Genomic DNA, 25,136 nt, shown 5'->3' with positions numbered 1-25,136 from the left:
CAGCCTCACCAGCTGAGGCCATCTAGCCTCCTTGGCTTGTATTTACTCTCAACCATCCGACACAATTATCAAGGAAACCCATTGTGACTCCCACTGTTTTGTACACTTCTGTTTATGTGGAAGTTTGCCGAGAACATTTTCTCTATAAAAATAGTTGGACTTTCATGCTCCCTCATAACGGAGATATTTAGAACACCAAATGTATCACAGTTGTTTAATAACTGCTTTCTCTAGAGGCTGTAATTAAAAAAAGCATATATAATAAAGGAATAATGCTAAAATACATGACATAAACAGCTTTAGAAAAGGATAAATTAGTCTCGATTTTAATCAGAAATGTTTAGATTTATTGCATGAGTGGTATCAAAAAGCAGACTTTAAAGTATAGGTACAGTTTTAGCAGAACAATTTATTGCTGTACATTCAATATTTGAAGCAACAAAATGCTTTCATTCCTGATTTAGAAAAAAAAATAGTTTAAGCATTGGGAAAGCTACAAAACAATGAGTTCATACAACTTAGTTTCACAGACCAAATCTTTTTGGCATCTCCATCAAATTTTTAAAGCCTTCTGACAACACAAGCTTCCTGCTAGAAGTGCATGTCTAACCACCTACCCAGAGGACATGTCAGAACAATAAGAAAAAGTGTAAATCTTACTTTTTAAATGGATGAGCAGCAAAAAACTGAGGTAGAAGATGAGTAGAGAGTTAATTCTTGAATGAGCCATATTCATCTTGATAGGACATTCTCCACTGAGTTGCCTGTTGTCCAAAGGGCTGGTGCTGATCCTCACTGCTTTCTCCTCATCTCTGAAACTAAGGGCATACCCAAGGCACCCAGCCCCCTACAAGCCATCTTTGCCTGTGCCCCTCATCAGCCTGCGGACTGCAAACCTGCAGACTTTGATTCAAAAGGCAGTTGTGCTTGTTAAGGTTTTACTTCGGCCGGTCCGAGTGATTTTTCAAACCTGGTGCAGATTTGTCTGCGAGCTGGACTGGAGTCTCTTCCCGGCCGTCTGCTGCGGAACTGTGTGGGGAATGGTGCACTCTGCCTGGCTGCCACCGCACCGCAGATACGGCACTGTGCGCTCTTAGCAGCTCAAAAGATATCGCTCATTACCTGCTAGTAACCCCCCACTACACGACACTCCTTCTAATTCATAGTGCAAACACTTGATGCTTTCTTGCACAGTCAGCTAACAAACACTCTGCTTTCTGAGTTTTTTCTGGATCTCACATCATTAGCACATGAAGTGAAAAGATGAAACATCCCCATTTGCAATCTTTTTAGTAGTTAGGTGTTAGCCTGTTCTCTTCCATAGTATTTTCTGGTTTTGTTGTTGTTTGCACTGGATTCACTAAAAACCACAATAACTGGGAGCTGGCACAAGACCTGTGAGCATCACCAGGTTATATTTTAATCTTAAACTGCTCAAGGAGAAACCAGTCACTTACAGAATCAGGAGGTGACATAGCAGGACTGATGAGAGAAGGGGAGGAGAGCAGGGGATGGATGTTTGTTTGTAGCCAGAACTGGCCTTAAACAACTGTGACTGGTGCAAGTGTCACCAGTCTGCCTATACTCGGGGGAGCCTTCCCCAGCTGCTCCGGCAGCACAGCGCGGTGCCTTCTCACCTTTTTTCTGCCCAAAGTTGTCTCAGTGTCCAATGCCTCATCCATTGATCACAACTTTGTTCACAGGTATTAAAGCCTCAGCCTGGTCTAGCAGAAGCAGAAGTGAGGGAGGACAGCAACAGCCCCAGCAGCCGTAGTCAGTCGATGATCCAGTACAAATGCCGCCTTCTGGGACCTCACAAACCCAGTTTGTATGTTCACTATGGGTAAGCTGTACCACAGCAGTGATTGCTGTAGCACCATTCCAGCTCTGAGGCCAAGACAGAGATGATCTGCCCATTTGGCAGTGAATCTACTCTTTCTACTACCTTCACCTCTACCATCTTCCTGGCTCTTGGCATTTGCCCTCCTTGGCTCAGTGAAGAAACCAGGCATTCTCAAGCCCAGGAACAGCCTGAAAAATCTGCTTGGCCATTGCTATGTTATGCTACTGTAAAACAGATAACACTCAATACATTGATATTGTCTTTCATCCTCTCCACTTCAGCGAAATCTTAACCCCCAGTTCAGGAAGCCTTTGAAAATGAGTTTAACTTTACATGTACACTTAACTGAACCGAGCAGACTGAAAGACAAGCATATGCTGAGAGCCTCAGGTGAGCAGGGAGCAGACTGTTGATGCCAACATGAATTCGTGAAAGCTGTTTATAATTGGTAGGTACTTTTACATCCACTCATTCAGCTCAGTGAACTGAATAATTTTAAAATTTCTCCTGCTGCAAGGTTCTTCTTTCTTTTCCATCATCCACTGATGGCCTCGTGGCACATCTTTCCAGACCCTCTTCCCCTTCTCCAGCAGCTCTACCACTTCTGCTTCCCAGGAAGCCTCCACACTCCCACTCCCCTGAGCTTCCTTGTTCCCTCCGCCAGCTCTGGTCTCTCTGATGGCAACCCAGGTTGAATTTCCTGGCCAAATTTCATAGGCTAGGAACATTATGATAAGTGTTTCTAGTGGAAATTACTTAGATAGCTATAAAGTTAAATATAATTAAATGGCGAATTGTAGTTTTCAGCTCTTTCACTTTTTGTAATCCCCTTTGTTTTCTGTTTACATTTATAGTTGTTTGGATATTTCCCTCTCCCAATCATCTGTCTATTTAGTTTCTGTTTGAAATTATCTAGTAAAATACATAAGCATTCCAATGTGAGCATGAAAATACTACTCTGTCATCTGGGAATTCTTCTGTTGGGCTAAATTATGCAGTTGAGTCAGTGCTGATTGCCTGCTTTAAGTGTATTAAGTATTTAAATTTGCCACTATGTAACTTACTTAGAACAACAACATTTTCTGATACAATTTTGAACAATTTTAAAACTGTTTTTATTGAAATAATCTCCATCAACAGGAATTTGTTATGGCATCTTATTGTGCTTACAACTGCTGATTAAATTAATTTCACCTTTACTAGAGAAACATTAGTGTACTAATCTAGAAGTTTAAGGAAGAAGGCATACATCCAACAGTTGGTAGAATATATTTGATCTGAAGACCTACAGATTCATATACCAATCAATTTAAAAAAAAAATCCTTTGAATATTCAGAAAGACAGACACAAAATTTAAGCAAATACGAAGCTTTCAATTCTGAGGAATATATGGTGAGTACTGCAATGAAACAGTCACATCTATTAAATCTGGATATTTTTCTGAAAATGTTATAAGTATATGCAAAATCTGTACTCTAAGCAAACTTAGCAGTTCTGAGACATGAAGATATGCCACTGGTCTGAGAACTAACCTGTCATGTGTTAACACATGTGTTGACATTGGAATTAAATAACCTGCTGTGTAACTCTGGTAATTACAAAACATACAGCAAGTGTATGAACACATCATAGGTCTTTTGAAAGTTATTACATTGTAATTGCTTTCAGGATAACCAAAGAGCTGCTTTTTCAACCTCTTTGAAACTTAACTCTGCATTTCTCAATGCCTTTTTTCAACTGTTTCTTCTTCTTCATGAGCCATTCATATCCCAGAATTTAATGGGGAATAAACTAGATTAACTTATCACTGCCCTAATTCCTTGAAGTTGCCTACAGGATAAGGTTTGAATTTTTGCATTAATATTATTTGTACACAGTGAAACATAACATCTAAATCTAATTTCTATGCTTTCTCAGTACAGCTTAGCTTTGAAGAGATTCTGAAGTCATAAAAGTCAAAGGCTGTGCCATTTTCTCAGAGAAAAAGGGTTTGTGCTGCCATTTGCTTTCACTTAAGTGGTGCCTTTTTGGTTCTGTTTGCTTCTGTGCAATAATTACGGAGTGGTGTAGTATCAGGCTGTACTAGTCAGTGTCATCTCTTCTGAAATATTTTACTCAACTCTCTCCTACAAATTTCATTATCTAACATCTTTTGTTTCCTGACATAAGCACCGTTTTCAATTTTCAGATTACAGCAGTACTAATTAATCGTGTATCTTCTGCCTCTAACTGCTAAGTATGTTGTTTTCTGATTGTTCAATATCGTTCCAATCTAAAGTGCAATTTCTATTGACACCATCCTGTGCCTTCTAGGTCAAACATATTTATAGGTGATTTTCTTCAGTAATTGGTACTTCTTTTCCAGTCTGTAAAATGTTCTGGTAGTCTTAATCTAAACTACAAAATGAACAGAAATTGGAATAGTTAAATAATTCATATAAAGTGCAAAATTCCCTCACAAGTGGAAGATGTAAGTTTACAAAATGCCTTATGATGACTAACCTGATGATTTTATTGAATCTTTTTGTTCACTAGAAGCAAAGCACTGGTAATTACTCAGGAACAGGTGGGTGATTTCACGGAAGAGTGGAAGAGGGACTGAGCTAAAGATAACATTGCCTAGAGAGGTTTGGGATATGCAAAACTCAGCTGGACAAGGGTCCTTTGCAACTTGCTCAGACTAGACCTGCTCTGAGCAGGTGGTCCCTTCTCACCATATGATCCTGTGATCCTCTGAACATAGCATTAGATTTCCTGCACAAGCTCTAGCCTATATTAGCTCGCTCCCCAGTTTTGAATACCTGATGCAGAAAGCCTTTTTAGAAAATGGTCCTTGTTTTTATCAAGGATCTTTGATTTTCTTACTAGCATTCAATGGTGCTTCTTGTGTACATCTTAAGTTCTTGCTGCATTTCATCAGAGATGAAATTGGGATTCCAAATTTCACTGGGGATCTCCACTGGGAGAACTTCATTCATGGAAAACCCTGGACTATTAGGGCATGAAGTCACTCTGGTCTGATATCATGGTTTGGGCATTAAAACACCTTCTGAAGTATTTGTTTAAAACTCAAGATGATGGGTTTTAGAACAATGGACCTGACCAGATCATCCAGATCATCTCCCTGTTTATGGTACTTGTACCCTTTTCATAAAATAGGTAACTTTTTTTATCTTTAGCTTGTAGCACTTTAGGTGATTATAAGTGGACAAACCAAGATAATAGACAAACCAATGTGATTAAGGGATGGCTATAAGGTCTTGTGGATAGAGAGTTGTGCTGTAACAGGAAGTTATCTCATATTCAAAACTGCTATAGATCTATTTGCATTTTAACTAGGCCTCTTGCAACAAGGACAACTCTGTGCATTGATTTCCCACAACAAGTTCACCGTCCACAGGAGCATTGGCAAGAGACAGTTGGAAATTCCCTTGGCCCATACTTTTCCACAGATAAATATTTTGTGACTATATTTAACTTCTTATATTAGTCTACAAATAATTTGAGCCTCTTTTTTCTTCTTATTAGGGTGTGTAAATATTTGGGGTTTTCCCTTTGAGCTCTTGCTTTGCTCTTTTTATTTCCTCCTTGGCCTGAGTAGCACCTCAAAACAGAACATTCTCTTCCAGAAGACCCAGCAGAACATAAGCTTCCAGTTCTGCCCATTTTCAGATTATAAATTTTTTAATAAAACTGAAGGGCTTTATCTGAAAATATAAAATTACTTAGCAGGATCTGCCAAGTATATTGCTTCCTTAAATGTAATACATTTTTTGAAATTATGACTACTTTTTTGCTTCTCTGCGTACCCGCTTTCCTACTAAGTAATGAGGGGTTTCTACCTGCTAACCTAAAATATAAATTTAACCAAAGATTGTCAAGTTAATTCACTCAGATATATATAATTTTGGATGTGATAGAAATGGTGGGAGCAATAACCCAGCCTTGACTGCCAAGTGTATTTTCAACCACACTCACTTCAAGCAGTGTTTGCTTGAAGTACTTCATACTGGCCAGGAACTAGTTAAGGTGTATGCTGTTCAAATTATTGCATTTCTGGCAAGGAGTTTAAGTTGTTTTGTTGTGTTTTCATATGAAGTCTCTCCTGAGTATTTTACACTTAGGAAGACAAAACAAAGTGGCTGTGTAAGGTATGACAGGATTCCCCAGGGACCTGCAGATCTCAACAGCGTGTGATTCACTTATTTTAATCTTTGATTAATTTTTGTGAAGTAACACATTTTTGTTGCATTTTGTGTGGCTGGGAAGCAGGGATCAGGAAGCAGGGAAGCAGGAAGCATCACCAGGGAAGCAATTCCACTGTCAGATCAATGCTAGGTCAGACCTTGTCAATGCAGATGAAAATTGGCAATTAGTATTCTGTACCTTGCTGCTAATGAACCGGATAATCAGGAAGTTTCTGTCTGTACCAATAAGCTTCCTGTGAGTGTCAAGGTTATAGGACTGCTTGAGAAAATGAGGCAAATAGTGTTTTTACAAAAGCACTGATATATTAAGATCTAAATGGGCTGTACATTTATTTTTCCCTCTATGCTTTTCACTTCAGAAGAGTAGACATGTTAACATTCTTACAGATCCTCTTCTAATTGTTCTTTAATTTCCTTTGGAGTGAGATACCACAAACCAGAAAGATCTAAACATGAATTAAATTGAAAAACCCATCCATTGCAGAGGAGATAGTTGTATAGTCAAGCAACTATCAATACTAAGTGGTTTCAGAAGGAATTCAGACCCAACAATTCCATCAGGCAACAGTGTAGAGGAGGAGAAAGAGGCAGGATGCTAATTACAGTTATATGGAGAGGCTGGGAAGGAGGAGACACTTCTGAAACTGTAGTTTGAATTTTGGTCTTCGCAAATAGAGAAACCTGACAACCCACTTGGTTTCACAGGACAAGCATTGGGTTGAGGGCCAAGAAAAAATTTGGTTCCCTGGTTTTGCTTTGTCATGCTTGCAGTGACAAATCATTTTGAGGCAGTGAAATTTGCAATGGAAATGCAAACCACAGTAATCTTCAAAAAGTAATATTTGTAACAGGCAAATACAGAAGCTTCTTAATTTTTCATGATTTTGTTTTGTTTTTCTGCATTCAATCATTGTATATTGACTGTTTGTGACAAGGTTTTGAAAAGCACCTGATGATTTGGAGCTCTTTGATTTGCAGGTTTTCAGTCGAAGGATGTGACTTTCAGAAAGTGCAAAGCAAAATTTCCTTGTAGGCATCTCTGAAGTGTCTCAGTGTGAGTCCTGGCAAGCACTAAATTCCTCTTGGGAGTCTTGGCCTCTGTGTTAAAGTATTAGATAATATTATGAGAACAATAAGTAACAGTAAGTGCCCCAAAGGGATTTCAAGTTTCTGCCAAGTATTGGTTAAGACAGCATTCATCTTAATGCCAATGCATTTCTCAAAGGCTTCAGTTTTGTTGCAAACTAAATCCTGAAAGTTTGTCAGTTTGAATTATATTGTTCACAAGGTAAAAAGAAATATTCTGGCTTCCACACTTGTGTTGATTCAGATTATCTCACACTTATTTTAATCAGGGGTGGTGATACTGACTCAGTGATGATAACGTATGTGATGTCACCATGTTCCCCTGCCAGTGAAAGGAAATCACCCCCTGGATGGAGGTGGCACAATTTGATCTCTAAGCATCATGTTGGATGCAGGAGGGGGAAAGAGCAGATGTTACTACTGTAATTGACTTAGATTCTGCCAGGATCCAGAGAGCCCCTTAAATCACCAGGTGGTTTGTCGCTGAACTGCATCTTAATTTTTATGTGTGGGCAGGATGAGATCTTTGCATATGCTGAATTTCACACAGTGCTTTCCATTTTCCTGGGTATCAAGACTTCTTCACTTTTTTTTTTTTTGAGTAATATATGGCATTTTTGTAGTAACTTCTTCCAATACAGTGGAAGCCCGGGTCATTATGATTTTTGTGCACAGGCAGCTGCTGAGAGGTCTTGCCTTAGCACCCAGATTTGACTTTAGCACCAACATTCACCAAACATAGTTTTGTGGGACTGAAACTTCTAAATCTGAGACTCTGAGTTTCTGGAATACAGGAATTTCTGAGCTAGCACTTCTAATGTAATTACCATTATCAGAGAAATACCATTTTGCTGTCAGAATCTGCAACTTCAGTACCTTGGCTATAAACAAGTTGTTTAAAAAAGATGTGTTCACAGGAAACAAGGAGTTCTCACAGCAGCATGTCCTGTACATGTTGCAGCAGCTCCTCATCCTGGCAGGGTAAGGTTTCCTCTTAGCTTTCAGCTGCACTCAGAATTGAGGATGTTAAGCACTGTGACAGAGGAAGGAGAAACTCCATACCCCACAGGACTTCTGAAAAACTTTTAGTCCTCAGCTAAACCTATAGGGATAACTCACATGCCTGAAGAATAGCAAATGCTGAGCTCTTTCAAAACTGTAGCCCTGTAAGTTGCTAAATGAAGACAGAGTTAACTCTTTTTACAGCTAACTCTTTTTACATAAATAAGATTAATTGGAGTGAATTAAATAGTCTCTGGCAGCATCTGACTACTGAAGAATGGATAAACATGAGCCATGTTAACCTTGACGCCCTCTACTCCTGCAGCAGCAAAGTCAGGCTTCAGTATCAACTTGATGAAGTAGATTAATATAACATGTCCTTGTAAAACACTGTATTTAAATAAGATAGGAACCAATAACCTACATGAATTACGCTAAATTTTGTTATGACATGGCAATCACAATCAGCTAATTGTTCAAGAAATGAAATTAACTTTCCAAAGGCTGGGAATGCAGAACATACTGTATTTGCTCTTCTCTACATTATAAGCTATGGAAATAACTAGTCTAGCAGACTGCACTATTTGTGGTCACTCGGTGTGACTCTCTAACAGTCTGGCATTTCTTTAGGACCATATCCCTCTACGTGTCAGAAGCAATGCTGATTCTGAAAATAGGTGTTATATTCAAGATAGGAAGAAAAAAATGGCCAAACAATACAAATGCAAATTTGATATGTTCTCTATGCATAATATGAGACAAATTTCTCCATTCACATTTATCATGAGAAAAAGTGAGCACAATTGTTTTTTACCGTATGCCACTGTAAATGTGAGAGATATTTTCCAAAAACTGGGCAGAAATTCAAAGTTAGATGGTGGTCTCCCTTAACCACCTAGTCTTTGAAGTGGAGCTGGCCCGAAATTTTTGGAGACTTTCAGAAGGAAGAGGATAGGGGTTTGTAATTTATTTTGTGTGTATGTTTTGTTGTGGGGGGGTTTAACCATCTTCTATTTGAAAACTGCTAATAAAAAAATTTCTGGCAATTTTAAAAGGTGTAACCTTCTTGCTATTTTTTTCCTTTGGACAGATAAAATAATTTTAAAGTGTTTTCAAAAGTTGGAAACATTAAGATTCCTCCAACCAAACCTTTAATCTAATCCAAGTCACTTCTGATATCACACATTTTTAAGGTAATAAACAAATATTAAAGATTCCAATCTGTGGTTTAGTTCAGGAAAAGGAAAATATTTTCAGAGGAGAGGAAAGCATTCTCACTCCCAGATTTACTTTGAAGTCTCTTCTCCCTATCTTGATTCAAATAAAATGCACTAGTGTAAGCAGAATTTAAAAAACACTAAGAAGAGGAAAAGCAATAGCAAATCTTTAGCACATAAAGGCGCCCAAGTTTCTGTCAGCCCTTTCACCACTGAACCCAATAGGTCTCAAAGCACCCAGGTTGTTGTGGCTGAGGCTGGCAAAACTGCTCCACTGTTAGCAAACAGATGGGTGGCATAAAAGTCAACTATAGAAAAGGATATGAGCAATCATATCTCCTCCAGAAGGAAAGCAACTAGCCTTTTGAAGGGTTACAGTACTCTATCAATTTAGGCTAATAAAGGAAAATTAGGAACTGGTTCTCCCCCTCAGCTGTTTTTATTGGAAACGTATGTTTCTTTCTAGATGAAATAACATTAATCTTGGAATAACAACCAGCTACACCAAAAGAGATGTACAACCAACCACAGTGTTCTGAAATTCACTGAAATGGGTTTAGCTCCAGTGACACCCCAGGCAGCAAGTTGGTTTGGTTCATTTTTTCATTTGGGAAGGTCATTGTTGCAAGGCGATTGTCATAGGATTATTTCATGGTGTTATACTTACTTTGGAATGACTGTTCTTTAAAAACAACTTTTCTGTAGCAATTTCTCATACAAGCTTCTTGTACAGTCTGGCTGTTTATGTGTATTGGATTGCTAACAAAGCAGAATTAATTCTGCATTCCTTTTTTTTTTTTTAGTTAAAACACTTTTCTTTGTGCTGTGTGCTTGCAGAGTGCATATTCTAACTACTGCTTTTTTGACTGGAAGCAAATTTGTCTTGCTTCAGGTTTTTAATAGTGGCCTCAAAGCCTAATTAATTTACTTACAGTCTGCCTCTTGATATCAGAATCTAATTATATTTTCTTAGGAAAATGTTGTAATTAAATAATTCAAATGTAATTAAGAAAGCAGATATTGAATGTCACCTAAATAAAAGAGGGTCCTGAAATTCTCACTTACACTATAATGATTGTTCAGAAATAGATGTAATGCTTTCATTATGTAATGATTCTTTCTTACAGTGAGCAGAGTTACACAAGACATAAGCTTCGTAACTGCAGCCTTTCATCCTGACTGTGAGTAAACAGGCAATGCATCATAGAATATGTAAATTTAGCTCAGACAAATAAACAATGGCAGTTAAAGCACTCATCTAACCCTAAAACATCCTTAAATTTCTGCAGTTGTGTGTATTTGGTGGAAAATGTATTGTAGATTATACATATCTTTAACTTTATAATTCAAAACCAATAGCATCTACAAATTACACGGATAGTGATTCAGGAGAATGCAGAATAGCATCTTAATCTCCTCCTACACCTCGAAGCACCCTGCCTCTCTAGCAGAGAGATGGATTTTGATTGCCTGACAACTGTAACCATGTCCAGGTTCATCACAAAGGGAAGGAGAAGAGCTCTGGGAAGCCTTGATAAACACTGAGCTGATTAGCCTATAGGGCTGTTTCTAGCTGTCCTTAAAATTACATAGCAGGTGTTATCCAAAGACACAAAAGCTTAAAAGCTGCTGGTAATTTATCAGCTTCACGTGCTAGCCTTCCAAGAAATTACCATTGTCAGCCTCCTAATTTTTTATCCCATTCAGAAACTTCTATGCATTATACCCTATTTCTGAAAAGTCTTCAATAGCAAATGGATTTTTTTCTCTTAAATACAAATCATTGAGCACATTGTACACACACGTTTTTACATACATATAGTTGTAGCTTAACCTGTGCACCAAATTCTGCTTTCTACTGGGCAATGGAAGTGTTCTGCAAGTGCTTGACTGTGTAGCTCAAATGCAGTGGCATCCACCACATCCAGCACAAACAGATGTAAGTTGGCTCTGGTAGCTTGAACAGAGATGCTGCAAGCACAGCAGAGATCTTATCTGACTTGGCAAAGGAATTGCAGGTCAATAGGATGGACAGGTATGTGACAGAACTGCATTTTGGGAAGACACAGGAGCAGGTTTTCCCTGGGAACACTGTTCTGTTTCGTATGGATTTCAATAAGGTGTTTATGTCCAGACATAAATAGTCTGGTTGCATTGTGCTGTACCCTAAATGAGCTAGGCTGGATAACAGATACAGGGCATTTAGCTCATCTGGAATTTGGTGTTAACATAGCTGCACTGCTTATAATATTAAAGAAGCATTTAAACTTGGTAATTAAAATGAACTAGTTAGTTCAGGACCTCTTCCTTGTGTCATTGCAAGCAATGCTTTCCTTAAGACCTTGGTGGACCACAACTAAGTGGTAACCTGAACAAGAATGGACTTTGACATCTTAGTGCCTCATTTCTTCGGCTCCAAACAATCCATACAGTTGGAGGCAACCTCTCAGTAAATCAGCCTAATACTATGTCAAACATGCTCTTAAGTTTCAAAGTAGTATGAGCTGAAAACTTTCTATATCCTTGCAAGAGTACTAGATAAAAAACCTGGGATCTTAAGTATAAATCATTACACAGCCATCACCTGAGGCCTTCTATGGCAAAACTCCTAACTTCACATTATCTATAACCTTGAAGAGATAGAAGGATCTTCAGGTTCATAATATGATAGAGAATATATATTAAAAGATTATTATTTTTTATGTAAAATGTAACTACTTTTCTTAGGGATTAAAAATAGATTAATGTTTGTAGAAAGGATGGAGAGAGAGACAGACAGACAGACAGACAGACAGACTAGAATGGCTCTTACTTGTATTCTGTGGCCCAACAGACAGCACCAGGTCTGACTGTAAAATAAAGCCCCAATTACCCAACTCTAGGGGAGGATAGCTGGCATTTCCCTCTGCCCGATGATTTAATTGGGCCTGTCAGCCAGGGATAATTGGTTTCTGGTTGACTGAAAAAAGTGACAGTGACATCAGCTCTCTGCTACTCTCCATTACTGGAATTCTTGTTGTCTCATAACAGGGCCTCAGCACACAGGGTGCTCCGGCAGCTTTACAGGTCTCTCGTTGCGCAGTGCAATGGAAACGCAGCAATGTAGGACAGAGAAACCCTTTCAAGGTCTTTACCCTCTACATTTCCATAGTACCTTTTGGGGAACCAGTATTGTATATGTACAGGAAAGTCTGGTTTTGCTTGTTTTACTGAAAATTTGATAATATTGTTGCTGTCATGGTGGTTTAAGGCTATAAACAAGGCAGGATTTATTGAGAGAGATAATAGGGAGTACCTTTTCCTAACCAGCTGATATGGCTGGAAAAATAAAGATGATTTTGGACACATGAAGCCTTCTCAAGGTCATGTGCCCAAAGCTGGGGCACTGTTTTTATTTCCAACAGTGACATACACTATCTGAACTAATAAAAGATATTACATTTCTCCCTAATTCTTGCCTCGCTTAAAGGAAAACACCTCTTGATGCTAGTGGTGTATTATTGCAAAAGGTTTAATGTACTGTGTTGAAAGGATCACTCAAAACAACAACAAAAAAATGTGCTAAGTCCTTGTTTATTCTTTACACAGCTTCAGGTAGGGAGTACAGCTTTAATTTACAATAATTTTGTTACACTGCTTAAGACTTACATCAGTAGAGGGCAGACAGATATTTCCTCCAATGTTATTCTCTTTTGTTCAGCTTTCCTCTCCCTCCTTTCCCCTGGACTGCCAAGCACTAGCAGATTGTGTGGAGCAGGCACGGAAGGCAGGAAAGTACATGGGCAATTTCTCTCTACCCAAGGATTTCCCCAGTGGATATATTTTTTAAAGTGTGAAAGCAATGCAGTGCACCTATGAATCTGCTTGTAGAGCTAGCCTAGGACTGAGTTCACACTTAACAGACTTAGCACATCTGCAGTATTGTGACAGCACTACATGTCTTGTTCCTAGCCCCTGCTAATTTCACCCAAGGGCTGCACTGGATTAGCATCCCAGGAGGAAATTTGCTCTGTGGAGTCTGTGACCATACAGCTTTCTGCAACCTCCACACTGTATTAATTCCCCAGAAAGAGATGGGAATGGCCAAGATCATTGTTATTCAACCCATGTCTGCCTACAGAACGCTCCAGAGAACAAAACCCAAGCAGAGGCACAGTGTCCACCCTTCCTTGCACTAAACTTCCCAGGCGGAGTGAGGCAGGCTGATACAGTCAGAGTGGATCTGACCTCCTTCTCTCCACATTTCACTTGCTGCGCTTTAGAGAGAGAGACAACGGGAGAAGCCTGATCAACATGACTCACATGTCAAACATCCATAATAGTACAACCAGCCTCCAGCTGATTAGTGCCCCAGAGAGTCCTGAATTGAGAGACCTGGGTGGTCTTTTCATGGCCTATGTGAAAGAATTTCTTGGCAATGGTTCCAGCAATGGACTTTATTCAGCACTGTTGGCTAGAAAACTTGTTGGAGTCTCTAGACAGTCTTATAACCCTTTCACTTCACAGCCTAATTTGAAACATTTGTGTGTATGTGGTGATTGGCAGTAAAATACAGAAAAATCTCAGACTGGAGGAAGTATAGGCTTTGTGGGTTCCTCCCTAGGTCCCACCCATCACTGACACATCTGGGATACAAAAAGGAAGAATGACAGAATGGGTCATGTTTCAGCAGTGTGAACCCATGGCAAATTAGCTACAAAATTCCTAGAGAGACATTTACCTTAGCAAAAATGTCGTGGCCAAAGTAAAGGTGGCTGGAAGAGGATGTGATTGTTTGTGCTACTAGATTTACAACTGGATACTTACAGTGATCATCTATTAAAGGATATATTGGGAATAAATGGAAATTACTCAGTCACGTCTTAAAACCTGCATGGTATTTTCATGTAATTTTATTTCTGTTTGGTTGGCAGCTAAGTGCTTAACTTCAGAGTTGATTTCCTATCTGTCTTTTGATTAAAATATCTGTCATTTCTAGTTTCACTATATCTCAGGATTGAAGATTTTGAGCTGTAGAACAAGTATTTCTAGATGAAACTGTCTCCTCCAACACCAAACCCTCTTGCACAAAGCTACTTCTTAATTTCCAACAATTCAAGACTATTTATTGGATAAATATGTTGTTTTCTTGGACAAATCTACGCAGCTGCATTTGCAAATTCTGTACAGTCCCACAGAGGTGAGCAAGTGTTTATTCTTTGATTGATGCTGTCTCTAGTTAACATAAAAGTCAGCTTTTTAATTTATGTGGGATATTCTATTAACTGGCAAGAAAATTTAGTAATAAGCATAGGAACAAAAAGGATTAATATAGTTGCATTTTGCCTGTACCACTTTAACTGTAAAAGACAATGCTGAAAGAACCATAATGACCTGAGGGTTCAAGGACATTTTGTTTCTAGAGTGTAATTATTGCAGCAATGCCAGGCATGGTAATGGATCGCTTAGCACTGTATGACTTTTCTTTGAACTAAGTCCTTCATGTATCATAAAACAGCGAAAGAAAAAAAGTGTTACCTAGGCTTATGCTAAGTCAAAATGCCTGCTGAACTTGTACAATTTGGCAAGTAGACATAGATGCTTTGTAGACTGCCAAGAAACCACACTGGACTCAACACGGAGTAAATAATATCAGCAACAAATAAAGGAAAAGAATCAGGTTGTTATCTAAAGAAAAAAGAACAACCAAACCAAAACCAAGCAAAACCTCCTCCCCATGCCCCCCCAACAACACAGAAGAAACTAAGCAAGTCTCAGGGCTATTCCATGGAACACTTTCCTAGCTTGGTAACTCTTGCTGGTAAAATAGTTCTCATCAAGGCTGCATTTTGCTTATGCACTTCATTCATGAAAACTGATGAAGCACATAGTTTTATACATTCCAAATGATGCTATTTGCTATGGAAACTGTAAGACCCAGGAAGCCAATACCCACTAATGATGTCTTTATGAGCCTGCTATTCAGATTAAAGTGAAATTTAAAGCTCAGCTTAAAATTTACAGTGCCTTGCTCTCAGAACTTGATTTTTCCATGCAAAATCAAAATGGAGAAACTTATTAAATAGAGAAACATTGTTAGGTTTATGTACAGTTTAACTAGGACTCTACAGAAATTACAGTTGGGCAAGCACAGGCATATATTTGTCTTCAGTGCAAGAAAACCATAGTAATATTGATTGTTCTATTTATATTGATGCCGTTGTTTCACTTAAGAATAATAACTAAATGAAAGAACTGATGCTACTTAAAATATTATTTTAAATAGTTTAATATTAAAATATATTGTATTTATAATATACTATTACAAATTAAAAAACCTCTGAAGTGAAATAATTGTAGACTTTAATGAAAATGCAGCGTTGCAAGTGCAGGCAGCGCAGCAACACTCAGGACATGAAAAATGCTTTGAGAATTTTCAGTATTTTTATGGAAAAATGCAACACCTGCAAGTCACGCTGTGTTTGTTATGCTAGGTGACAACCACTATCAATTTACAGGTCATAAATACAGAGTACATGCAGTGGAATAAAGTTTAATCCTTCTTTAAAGCTGTCAGGAAAATAAACCCATTTTCGGTGTCACATTGTCACTAGCAATTGGTTATCTCAGGAAGGATGGAGATAGAACAGAAGGCTGAGTGCCTTCCATATGCTGATGAACTGCACCCTGAGCAGATCTCCCCAAGCCAGGGGCACTCCTGGGGCTGCTCTTTTTGCCACCCGGGAAGCACGAAAACAGGGAATTTCACAAGAACTTCTGTGAAGTGCTTTAAAACTCTCAAGGAGAAGACAAATTCAAAGCAGTAATATTGAATATTTTCTCGGTCATGGAAAGTAAAGATCAGAATTTTTGGATTGTCCCACTGATCCAGTGTGCTGCTCATTTGCTATGTGTATTAAATTGTTATGTTTGTGGTGCTAAACAGTTTCAATAAATGATCTTAGCGCATTATTTGAAAAATCTGCAAACACTACATTTATTTCTCTGACTCTGCTCTGGATTCCGGTTGTTAGCAAGGGGTGTAAAAGCACAGCTACTGTGCAGAAATAAATGGCTTGTGAGTGTTTAGGTTTGTAAGTCCTTTTCTCTTTGCACTTTCATAACTCAGAATTCTAGTTCTGTGCTCAAAAATTACATGAGAAACATGCACTAAAACAAGTGATATAAGGTATTTCTTTCTAAGCTTGTATTACAGTAGACAATTGACTTGTATGTTAAATTTATGAGCTACGGGAAGCACGACAACTGGGAACTTGGCAAGTCCTTGTGCTTCAAAACACTCAAGCAGAAAGCAAATTCAAAGCAGTGCTGTGGAGCAGTACTCGGCCATCCCGAGTCACCAGCGCTGGCCGGCTGTTTGAGCGAGCGCTGCTGGCTTTTACACGCTATTATTACCCGCCAGGCCGCACCTCGGTGCGGGGCCTGGTGCTCTCTGCCCTGCGCTCTCCGCCCTGCGCCCGCTGTCCGTCCCGCCGCCCGGCCCTGGCGCTGAGGCGGCCGCGGCCCCGCCCGCGCAGCCGCGCTGCAGTTCCCGCTCCGGGGCTCGGAAGCGCCGCCGTGACCCGCTGACGCGGGCGGCGGGGCCCGGAAGCGGCGGGCGCGGTGCGGGACCGGGGGCAGCGGCGTTGGGCGGCCGAGCGGCCCCGGGGGGAGCCCGGAGCCCGCAGGTGCGTGAGGAGAGGCCGCGGGGCAGCGCCGGGGGGGCCGGGACGGGGGAGCGGGCGCGGCCATTTTCAGCGCCGCGGGCGCGGCGCGCCCTCTGCGCCCCCGCGGTCGGTGCTGCCCGTCCCCTCGGGCCGGCCCTGCCCTGGGCGCCGGGACAAAGGCGGCGGCCCCGGGCCGGGAGCGCGGCCGCGGTGGACACTCGGCGGGGACAGAGGGCCCCGCCGCCCCGCAGGCGCCGGGCGGGTCGGGGCCGGCCCGAGGAGCAGCTGGGGCGGCTTTGCCCTGTCGGGGTTAAGCGGAAAGCGAGTGCGCCTCGGTGTAATAATAACAAGAGTGCACGCCCGCCCCGGAGCGTTGCAGGGGCTAAATGCGTCTGGGAGCCGAGCGAAGCCAGCCCCAGCCGCCGCCTTAGAGCTAATAATAGCCAGTGCCTGCTCGCTGGCTGCGAGTAGGTTATGCCATGGTCTGGGACGCAAAGAGAATACATCTTACTGATTTAACAAAAGCCTAATTTATGCAGGATAGATAAAACTAAGACTGAAATACAGAAAGCATTAATAAGGAAGTAACGCTTGAGTGCTAATTTTTATCATGATTCTTTTGCAGAGTATGAAATTACTGTTGCATGTTTTCTTAAGGTGCGGAGCAGAACCAAGTCTTCACGGGAATTCTTTGGTGATCACCTATGAAGCTCCTGATCTTGAAGCTGCACTTTTGCAATGAAGAAAAGGAGACGGCTCGCTGCAAGTCTAAACGAAAAAGTTCATCTTGGCCATGAGAAAGATACTTCAGAGCAGATTCTTGTAGTGGACTGTGCACAAGAAATTGTCTCAAAGTCTGCAGAAATAGCTCCTGCAGATCAGATTGAATCTTCCCAAGAACTTTCACCGTCACCAGAGCAAAGGAAGCTCCTGAGTTCATTGCAGTATAACAAAAATCTACTGAAATACTTAAATGATGATAGACAGAAACATCCATCATTTTGTGATTTACTCATAATTGTAGAAGGAAAAGAATTTAGCGCTCACAAAGTTGTTGTGGCTGTTGGGAGTAGTTATTTTCATGCTTGTTTGAGCAAAAATCCAAGCACTGATGTCGTCACGTTAGATCATGTAACTCATTCTGTGTTTCAGCATTTGCTTGAGTTTCTCTATACCTCTGAGTTTTTTGTGTATAAAAATGAAATTCCATTAGTGCTGGAAGCAGCAAAATTTTTAGATATCATAGACGCAGTGAAGTTACTAAATAATGAAAGTGTTTCCAATATACAGACTGACGTGGTAACTGATGCACCTACACCAGTAGAAACACTCAGTGAACTGACAGGTAAACTATTAAATAGCCATCAGTGCACTTTTTGTGGTCGAAGTTTCTGTTATAAGAAGTCCTTAGAAAACCATTTGGCTAAAGCCCACCGATCCCTTTCACTGGAAAGAAAACATGGGTTAAAAATGGTTGAGAAGGCCAACTTTTCCAATAGACGCTCTATGAGAAGCCGTAAATGTCCAGCTAAATTTGATATCAGTGACAATGAAAGTGCTGATGCCTCTGACAGCAATTTGGAAAAAGTCAGTTCTGACAAGGAGACATCTGAGAGAAGTGAATTTGAAGACAGTGAAAGTGAGTGCAATGTGGATGAAGAGGGACAGGAAGAGGAAATGTCAGCTGAAGAGTCGGAATTTGAAGAACAAAGTGAAAAGGAACAGAATGATACTGAAGAGGGTTCTGAGGCAGTTGATTCAGTGGGGAATATTCCTGAAGGCTTAGCTCCAGTCATCATTCAGAGCAGTAGCAAAAAACTACTGCAGTGTCCCAAGTGTGACAAAAAGTTTGATCGAATAGGTAAGAGCAAGTTAGGTTGATCTCGTTCCTGTTTACCATATGGTGGTGCTGTTTCTGTGGGAAATAAACCGAGCTTTTTCTTGGTCCTAGAGAATGAAGATCAGAATTTCTGAATCATTCCACTGATCCAGTGTGCTGCTGATCTTGCTGTGTGTATTAAGTTGTTGTTTGTGGTGCTAAACAGTTTCAATAAATTATCTGAGTGCATTATTTGAAAAATCTGCAAACACTATATTTATTTCTCTTACTCTGCTCTGGATTCTGGTTGTTAGCAAGGGGTGTAAAAGCACAGCTATGTGCAGAAATAAATGGCTTGTGAGTGTTTAGTTTTGAAATGGCATGTTTTGGTTTTGCACACAGTGGAAGTCCTTTTCTCTTTGCACTTTCATAACTCAGAATCCTAGTTCTGTGTTCAAAGATTACATGAGAACGTGCATTAAAAGAAGTGATACATAGAGTATTTCTGTCTAAGCTTGTATTACAGTAGACAATTGACTTGTATGTTACATTTATGAGCTACAGAAGCTCATAAATTTATAGTAATATGCTAAAGAATACATGGATGTTCTGCAGAGATAAAAATAAAATCTGGTACAAAGCAGAGAGCCTACGGCTTGACTTGAGGTAGGTGGATCTGCAGTGTAGGACAGAATTCTGTCCTCAGGAAAAACAGCAAACAGAAGAGGGAATACAAATGGTGTGAAAGAAATGAGAGAGTAGTATTTTTTTTTATGGTAGTATGTTGGGTCCCAAATACAGGTAATGTGCAAGGGTGTGTATCATTCATTCAGTATTTTGCTATTTGAAAGTACCTTAGAAGTACCAGCTTGTTACAGGGCTGTTCCCCATTCTGCAAAGGTACTTCACCATCAGTGTAATGGAAGAATAGTAGTATAACTTCCAGTACTTCAGAACAAACTGTGCTGTGGGGTTGAACAAGAGTGACTTGTAACCCTCACACAGATTTAACACTGCGGTGGAAGTGTATGGAAGAACCTTGGATCAAATACAGTTTTCCTACTGGTGAAAACCAGTAGGAATCTTTAGATGCCTGTGGAGGATACTTAGAGCTTGACTGCATTTGAGAGAGAGATTATTGAACAAACCCCAAACGTGTATATGGTAGGTGATACCTGTTACAGTTCATGCTCACAGATTTTTTTTGTTGTTGTACAGGCAAATACGAGAGCCATACACGTGTGCACACGGGGGAGAAGCCTTTTGAATGTGATATATGTCACCAGCGCTACTCAACCAAGTCCAACCTGACAGTGCACAGGAAGAAACACTCCAGTGATACCGACTTTCATAAGAAGGAGCACAAATGTCCCTACTGCAATAAGCTGCATGCAAGCAAAAAGACTTTAGCAAAGCACGTGAGGAGGCAAGTATGAGCAGATGTGTCTGACATTTCATTTTAAGAGTGGAGATAAATGTATGTACGCACACAGTATATTCTGCATTGTTTTTATAAGCATTTTTTTCAAATATGTGTCTTTTCAGAGAGCATGGGGATTAGCAGTATCACCTAACCTGCCCTAAGTTTTTGTGAGAGTTCTACTATAGGTTTTTTATTATAAATTTTAGAATCAGATTAGTTAGCACAGTCAGAACACATCAGTCTTAATAATTGCCTATACTACTTTTAATTTGGAGGCAGAATAAAATATCTTCTTTGGTTTTAGATGTGAATGCTTTACTGTTGATTGATAATAGGGGGCTAAACCGTTTCCATGCAGATTCTTTTAGGTGAATAATTCGTTTATGAGAGGCCTAATTTTAAGGTATTATTTACATACTGTTTTTTTATTTCTGTCTTTATAAATATACATAAGGCATTATAAGTGAAACTGTCTTGTCAAAAGTCATATGAGGTTCTACAGGAGTCCATAGTAAACACTGCACTAGAATTGCTTCAATGTCAGTATTCTGTTCTGCAGCTGTGGTAATAAACTGTCACGATATATGAAGTTTAGAAATAGATATTTAGTATTTGTGTGATCTTCATCTTGGAAAGCTACCTTCAGCTTCTGTCTTTTTCCTAGGTTTCATCCAGAGAACGTACAAGAATTTCTTTCTATCAAGAAGACAAAGAGTGAAGGTTGGAAATGTGATGTAAGTAATCTTCAGTACTTTTGTTGGTTTCATCTAGGGTCTGTGTTTTGTGAACTTAAGCGAAAATGTGATATGTGTTTCTGTGAAATCTCAGAAGGCTTTGCAAGTGATGGTATAAATTTCTTCCCTGTGCTGATTTAAGGACTGGGCTTTATCTGCATATACAGCCTCTGGTCAGGTAGATAAATTTGAATTCTAAAATAGTTAAAGGCAGTATTTTTTAATGTGATCAGTTATTACTGTTATTCAGATATATCAGTTTGCAAATGATTGAGTGTTATGAATACTTTTAAAACAGAGTAGTTTCTCTCCTGTTAATTATGTGCATCAAGCACTGACTATAAAGGATACTGTTCTAGGAAGGTTCTGTCAGTAGTGAGGAAAATATGAAACACTTTCTCATTTGGCTACATATGCATGTCAACAGAGTTGTAAATTTGTACTAAATTTATGTCTAGTTGTAAAATCATAGAATACTGTGCTTGATTTTCCCCTGGAGAGGTTTATATGTGTGAAACTACATCTAGCCTAAAAAGGAGTTTGTAGAATTTCCATTCTCTATCTGTATGCTGCCAAGGAATGTTTTAAAGTTTCAAATGTGGGGTTTTGTTGTTTGGGGTTTTTTTTTAAGGGAATTGATTTACTTTTTGTTTTTCGGGGCAGCTGTTTTGTTTATGCAAACTGCTGTGTGCCGCTGTATGTCTGTAATATTAGATGCCCTAATGTAATTACTAACCTTGCTTTGTTTGGGAACTTGCACTTACAAACATGTAGTAGGAGATTGGGAGGTACCAACTGTAGGAATTTGTAGCGTTCAGTCTCTTGATGGTGGGACTGTGGTTGGAGGTATTGCATGGTTGACCAACTTTCAGATGAAGTTGTATTGTGCAAACATGTTACTGATTGTGTTTGTTACTAGAAGAGAAACATTGTAATAGTGGGAATCAATCATGTGACGTTTTTGATGTTCCTTCTGGGAAAGAATGCTTCCCAAATGAGTGATTTGATAAACTCCACTTCATGGTTTGTGGGTTTATTTTTTTTCCTGACAGTTGTAAGTAGAAATTAAAAAAATGAGCTGCTGCTCTTGTAGAGCTCATGTCCTTTGAAAATGCACTTGAATTAAAAGCAGGGTTAGAATTTTAGCTTTGATAGCAGTTGGAGATTGAACAGAACCCTCGGGTGCAGTGCTGTGACTTTGTTTTCAGGTTGTGTGGTATGTTCTGAGAGCTGAGGTGCCACAGGTGTAAGCTGCAGGATTCATTCAGGTTGTTGGTTTATGCTGTCGTCCGTGTACGAACACCAGGATTTGATGACCATACTTTAATCCTTGAGGAATATGAGCAAATTAACAGAAACAATAGAGTATTAATAGTAAAGAAAAGTAAGAAGGCTGTTATACTTTCTCCAGGTATGGGATTTTCTTACACCTATACTTTACATTAATGAGTTTTAAACAAATAAAGCTGTTGCTTTTGATTTCCTTATTCAGGTGTCCTCTGAGAAAGTGATTGCAGGATTTAATGGATGGGACTTGGGTAGTACTAAATTCAGCTCTTATAAACAATGTCAAGAGTTTCACAGTGAAGTTAGTGAGTGCTGTGTTGATTTATGTTGAAGCATAGGACCCTGATGATAAATTGTAATACCTGGTTTAAATGCCTAAATTTGAGCTGTGGCTTCAAATCTGTAATTGTTCTGCATACTTACTTCAGTCACTACTAATAATTCTAGTACATTTGGGTTTTGGTTAATCTGAAAACAGTACTGAGAAGCTCACATAATTTTAGCCCTGTGGAGGTTCTGTAGTTCTAAAATATAATTTGAGTTATACTTCTTTGTTGGTATTGGCATTTTCTCTTTAATACCTGCTATCAGAGAATTTCCCAGAGGAAATAAAGGAACAGGTATGGTTCTAGTTCTACAGTAGTTTATACTACAACAATTTTTACCACAGTCCAACTGAGCCATTTCAGCATCCAAAACTAAGTCACAGCTATTTGCCTTTTTTTTCATTGGGTTATTTTCTGCTGAGCTGTATTGAAACACCCTAGGAAAAGAATCTGTTAAGTACTGGAATCAGTAGAAAGAAGGAGGGGAGAGGAACTTGTAACTGCATGGAGGAGTTGGCAGTAGTTTGATTTAGGCTGCCATAGATCTGCATCCTAATTTATATAGTACAGTCCACTATGTTATGTAGAACACAGATTGCTCCAGATGTTCACTGCAAGGCTTTACAAGTAAGATTTTGAAGAATACATATTTAATCTTTCATTGGTGCAGAGAGCAGATGAAATCAACTGCTAAGAGTTTATGAATGGTAAAAAAATCTGGTTATAATTGATGTATCTTTGACAAAGTGTGTTATCATTTTAGATTTGTAAGAAATCTTTCACTCGAAGACCTCATTTAGAAGAGCATATGATCCTTCACTCTCAGGATAAACCCTTCAAGTGTACCTATTGTGAAGAGCATTTTAAATCCCGGTTCGCAAGACTGAAACATCAAGAAAAATTCCATCTCGGTATAGAAACCTCCTTCTGACATGTAAACAATAGATTTAAAGTAAAACCTTCCCCCACTATTGTATGTTCTGATCAGTCTGGTTTCCATCCCACCTCCTTTTCCAGTTCTCTCTTCCAGTTTTGTGGCAGAGTTGTTTGGGGGTTTTTTTGTTGGTTGGGTTTTACTTTTCTGTTCAGCGGTCTTTCTGAATCATTCTGTTGTACCTAAAAAAGTCAAAATTTTGAGGAGGAAGAAGACTTAAGGTTACTTTGGGTTTAAAACTGTTTTGTTCTTAACTATGGAGTCAGATTCTTTCTGAAGTTTTCAAAAGACCTTTTCCTTTCCTCCTTAAGTATTCTGAAGACTTTTTTATTACTAAGAATTATTTCTGCTGGGTAGGAACTAGATTGCTGATAGAAATAGGAATTTGTTTTTTCAAGCAGTCTAAGTGGGCTTAATTACTTTTGACTATTAATTCTAAATTTTTGCTTTACAGTAATGAAATTTGTCAAAATACCAGGTATTAGAAATAACTTGTCTGAGCAGAAAGTGCACAAAGTCTAATTAAAGTATGCTGACTGTACTAAACTTTAATAACTTGTTAGACGAAATTTTTGTTTGTAAAGTTTTCAGGGTTTTCACAAGTAACCAGATTGTGCATCTTATTTAGTTTAGCTGGCAGTTAATACTGCTGTGTGTGTCTGTCTACTTCTAGGGCCTTTTCCCTGTGACATTTGTGGCCGACAGTTTAATGATACAGGAAATCTGAAACGCCATATAGAATGTACTCATGGGGGAAAGAGGAAATGGACATGTTTCATCTGTGGAAAATCTGTCAGGGAACGGTAAGGAGTTGAGTGACTACTTGAACTTCAGCAGAACGGAGAAATATTTAGCATACTTTGATTTTGAATATGTTTTAGCTTTGAGTTTTTGACATAAATGGGACCATTTCGGAGGGATAGTGTGTTTAAAGGTGGTGTCAGAGCCAAAGGTAGCATGTGATTTTCTGATCACCTCTAAAATTAAGGGTGACAACTGTAGGTGATTAGTTATGAGGTACAATTATATTAAGAAAATCTTACCTCTCGTTCACTTCACTTAAAATTCCCTGTGTTGTGCAAAAACATCTCGCATTTTTTTGGGAAAGATGTGAGGGACGTTGCCTAAAATTAAATTTGACTGCCTAAATTTTACTGTTAAACAGAACAACTTTGAAAGAACATCTGAGAATTCACAGTGGAGAGAAGCCTCATCTTTGCAGTATTTGTGGGCAGAGTTTTCGTCATGGAAGCTCTTACAGGTACAGATTTTTATTAAACAAGCTGTGAAGCTGTTTTGCTTATTTGCTGATATGTATGCATTCATGTTATCAATAAAATTTTTTGTACTGTATGTGTTTTGGTGCATTTGAACTCTGAGAGCATTAGTAAACATTGAAATATTTAAATATTTAAATATTGAAAATATATTCGTAATCTGTAAGAAGTAATTTAATATTTAATACATTGCTGGCTTAAACACAGACAGTCTCCTACAAATCCTGTGTCAAACTTGAGTTTCTTGCACAACTTAAACTTTTGCATCTTTGTTATTCAAAGAGAAAGTAAGCAGAGCAATAAAGTATCCTGCTAAATTAATGACACATCTGA

At 39.2% G+C, this 25,136-nt stretch overlaps 2 protein-coding genes across 9 annotated transcripts in view; one reads left to right on the top strand and one right to left on the bottom strand.

The window, feature by feature from the left end:
* The window catches only part of CRB1 (crumbs 1, cell polarity complex component), a 100,024-nt gene extending 99,027 nt beyond the window's left edge, over window positions 1-997 (bottom strand). Inside the window, exon 1 of the mRNA XM_017832918.1 lies at window positions 661-997. Coding sequence (XP_017688407.1) covers window positions 661-736 — 76 coding nt within the window. The 5' untranslated portion in view covers window positions 737-997. The remainder of the gene's footprint in view (window positions 1-660) is intronic.
* ZBTB41 (zinc finger and BTB domain containing 41) overlaps window positions 1-25,136 on the top strand; it is a 55,568-nt gene that overhangs the window by 21,409 nt on the left and 9,023 nt on the right. Inside the window, exons 1-8 of one of the 8 annotated variants that reach the window (XM_017832916.1) lie at window positions 9,856-10,538; window positions 14,336-14,536; window positions 17,661-18,864; window positions 20,041-20,248; window positions 20,910-20,979; window positions 23,356-23,503; window positions 24,200-24,329; window positions 24,692-24,787. In XM_017832916.1, the coding sequence (XP_017688405.1) occupies window positions 17,742-18,864; window positions 20,041-20,248; window positions 20,910-20,979; window positions 23,356-23,503; window positions 24,200-24,329; window positions 24,692-24,787 (1,775 nt within the window). In that variant the 5' untranslated portion in view covers window positions 9,856-10,538; window positions 14,336-14,536; window positions 17,661-17,741. Of the gene's footprint in view, window positions 1-9,855; window positions 10,539-12,125; window positions 12,484-14,335; window positions 14,537-16,957; window positions 17,025-17,628; window positions 18,865-20,040; window positions 20,249-20,909; window positions 20,980-23,355; window positions 23,504-24,199; window positions 24,330-24,691; window positions 24,788-25,136 lie in introns of those variants that run through there. The other 7 variants (XM_017832909.1, XM_017832910.1, XM_017832911.1 and 4 more) reach the window with 7 other exon arrangements.

The sequence above is a fragment of the Lepidothrix coronata genome, unplaced genomic scaffold (assembly GCF_001604755.1).
Source record: "Lepidothrix coronata isolate B3197 unplaced genomic scaffold, Lepidothrix_coronata-1.0 Scaffold209, whole genome shotgun sequence".
In the NCBI taxonomy this organism is placed as follows: Eukaryota; Metazoa; Chordata; class Aves; order Passeriformes; family Pipridae; genus Lepidothrix; species Lepidothrix coronata.
Note: the sequence above shows the minus strand (reverse complement) of the source record. Positions and strands in the feature narration are given on the sequence as shown.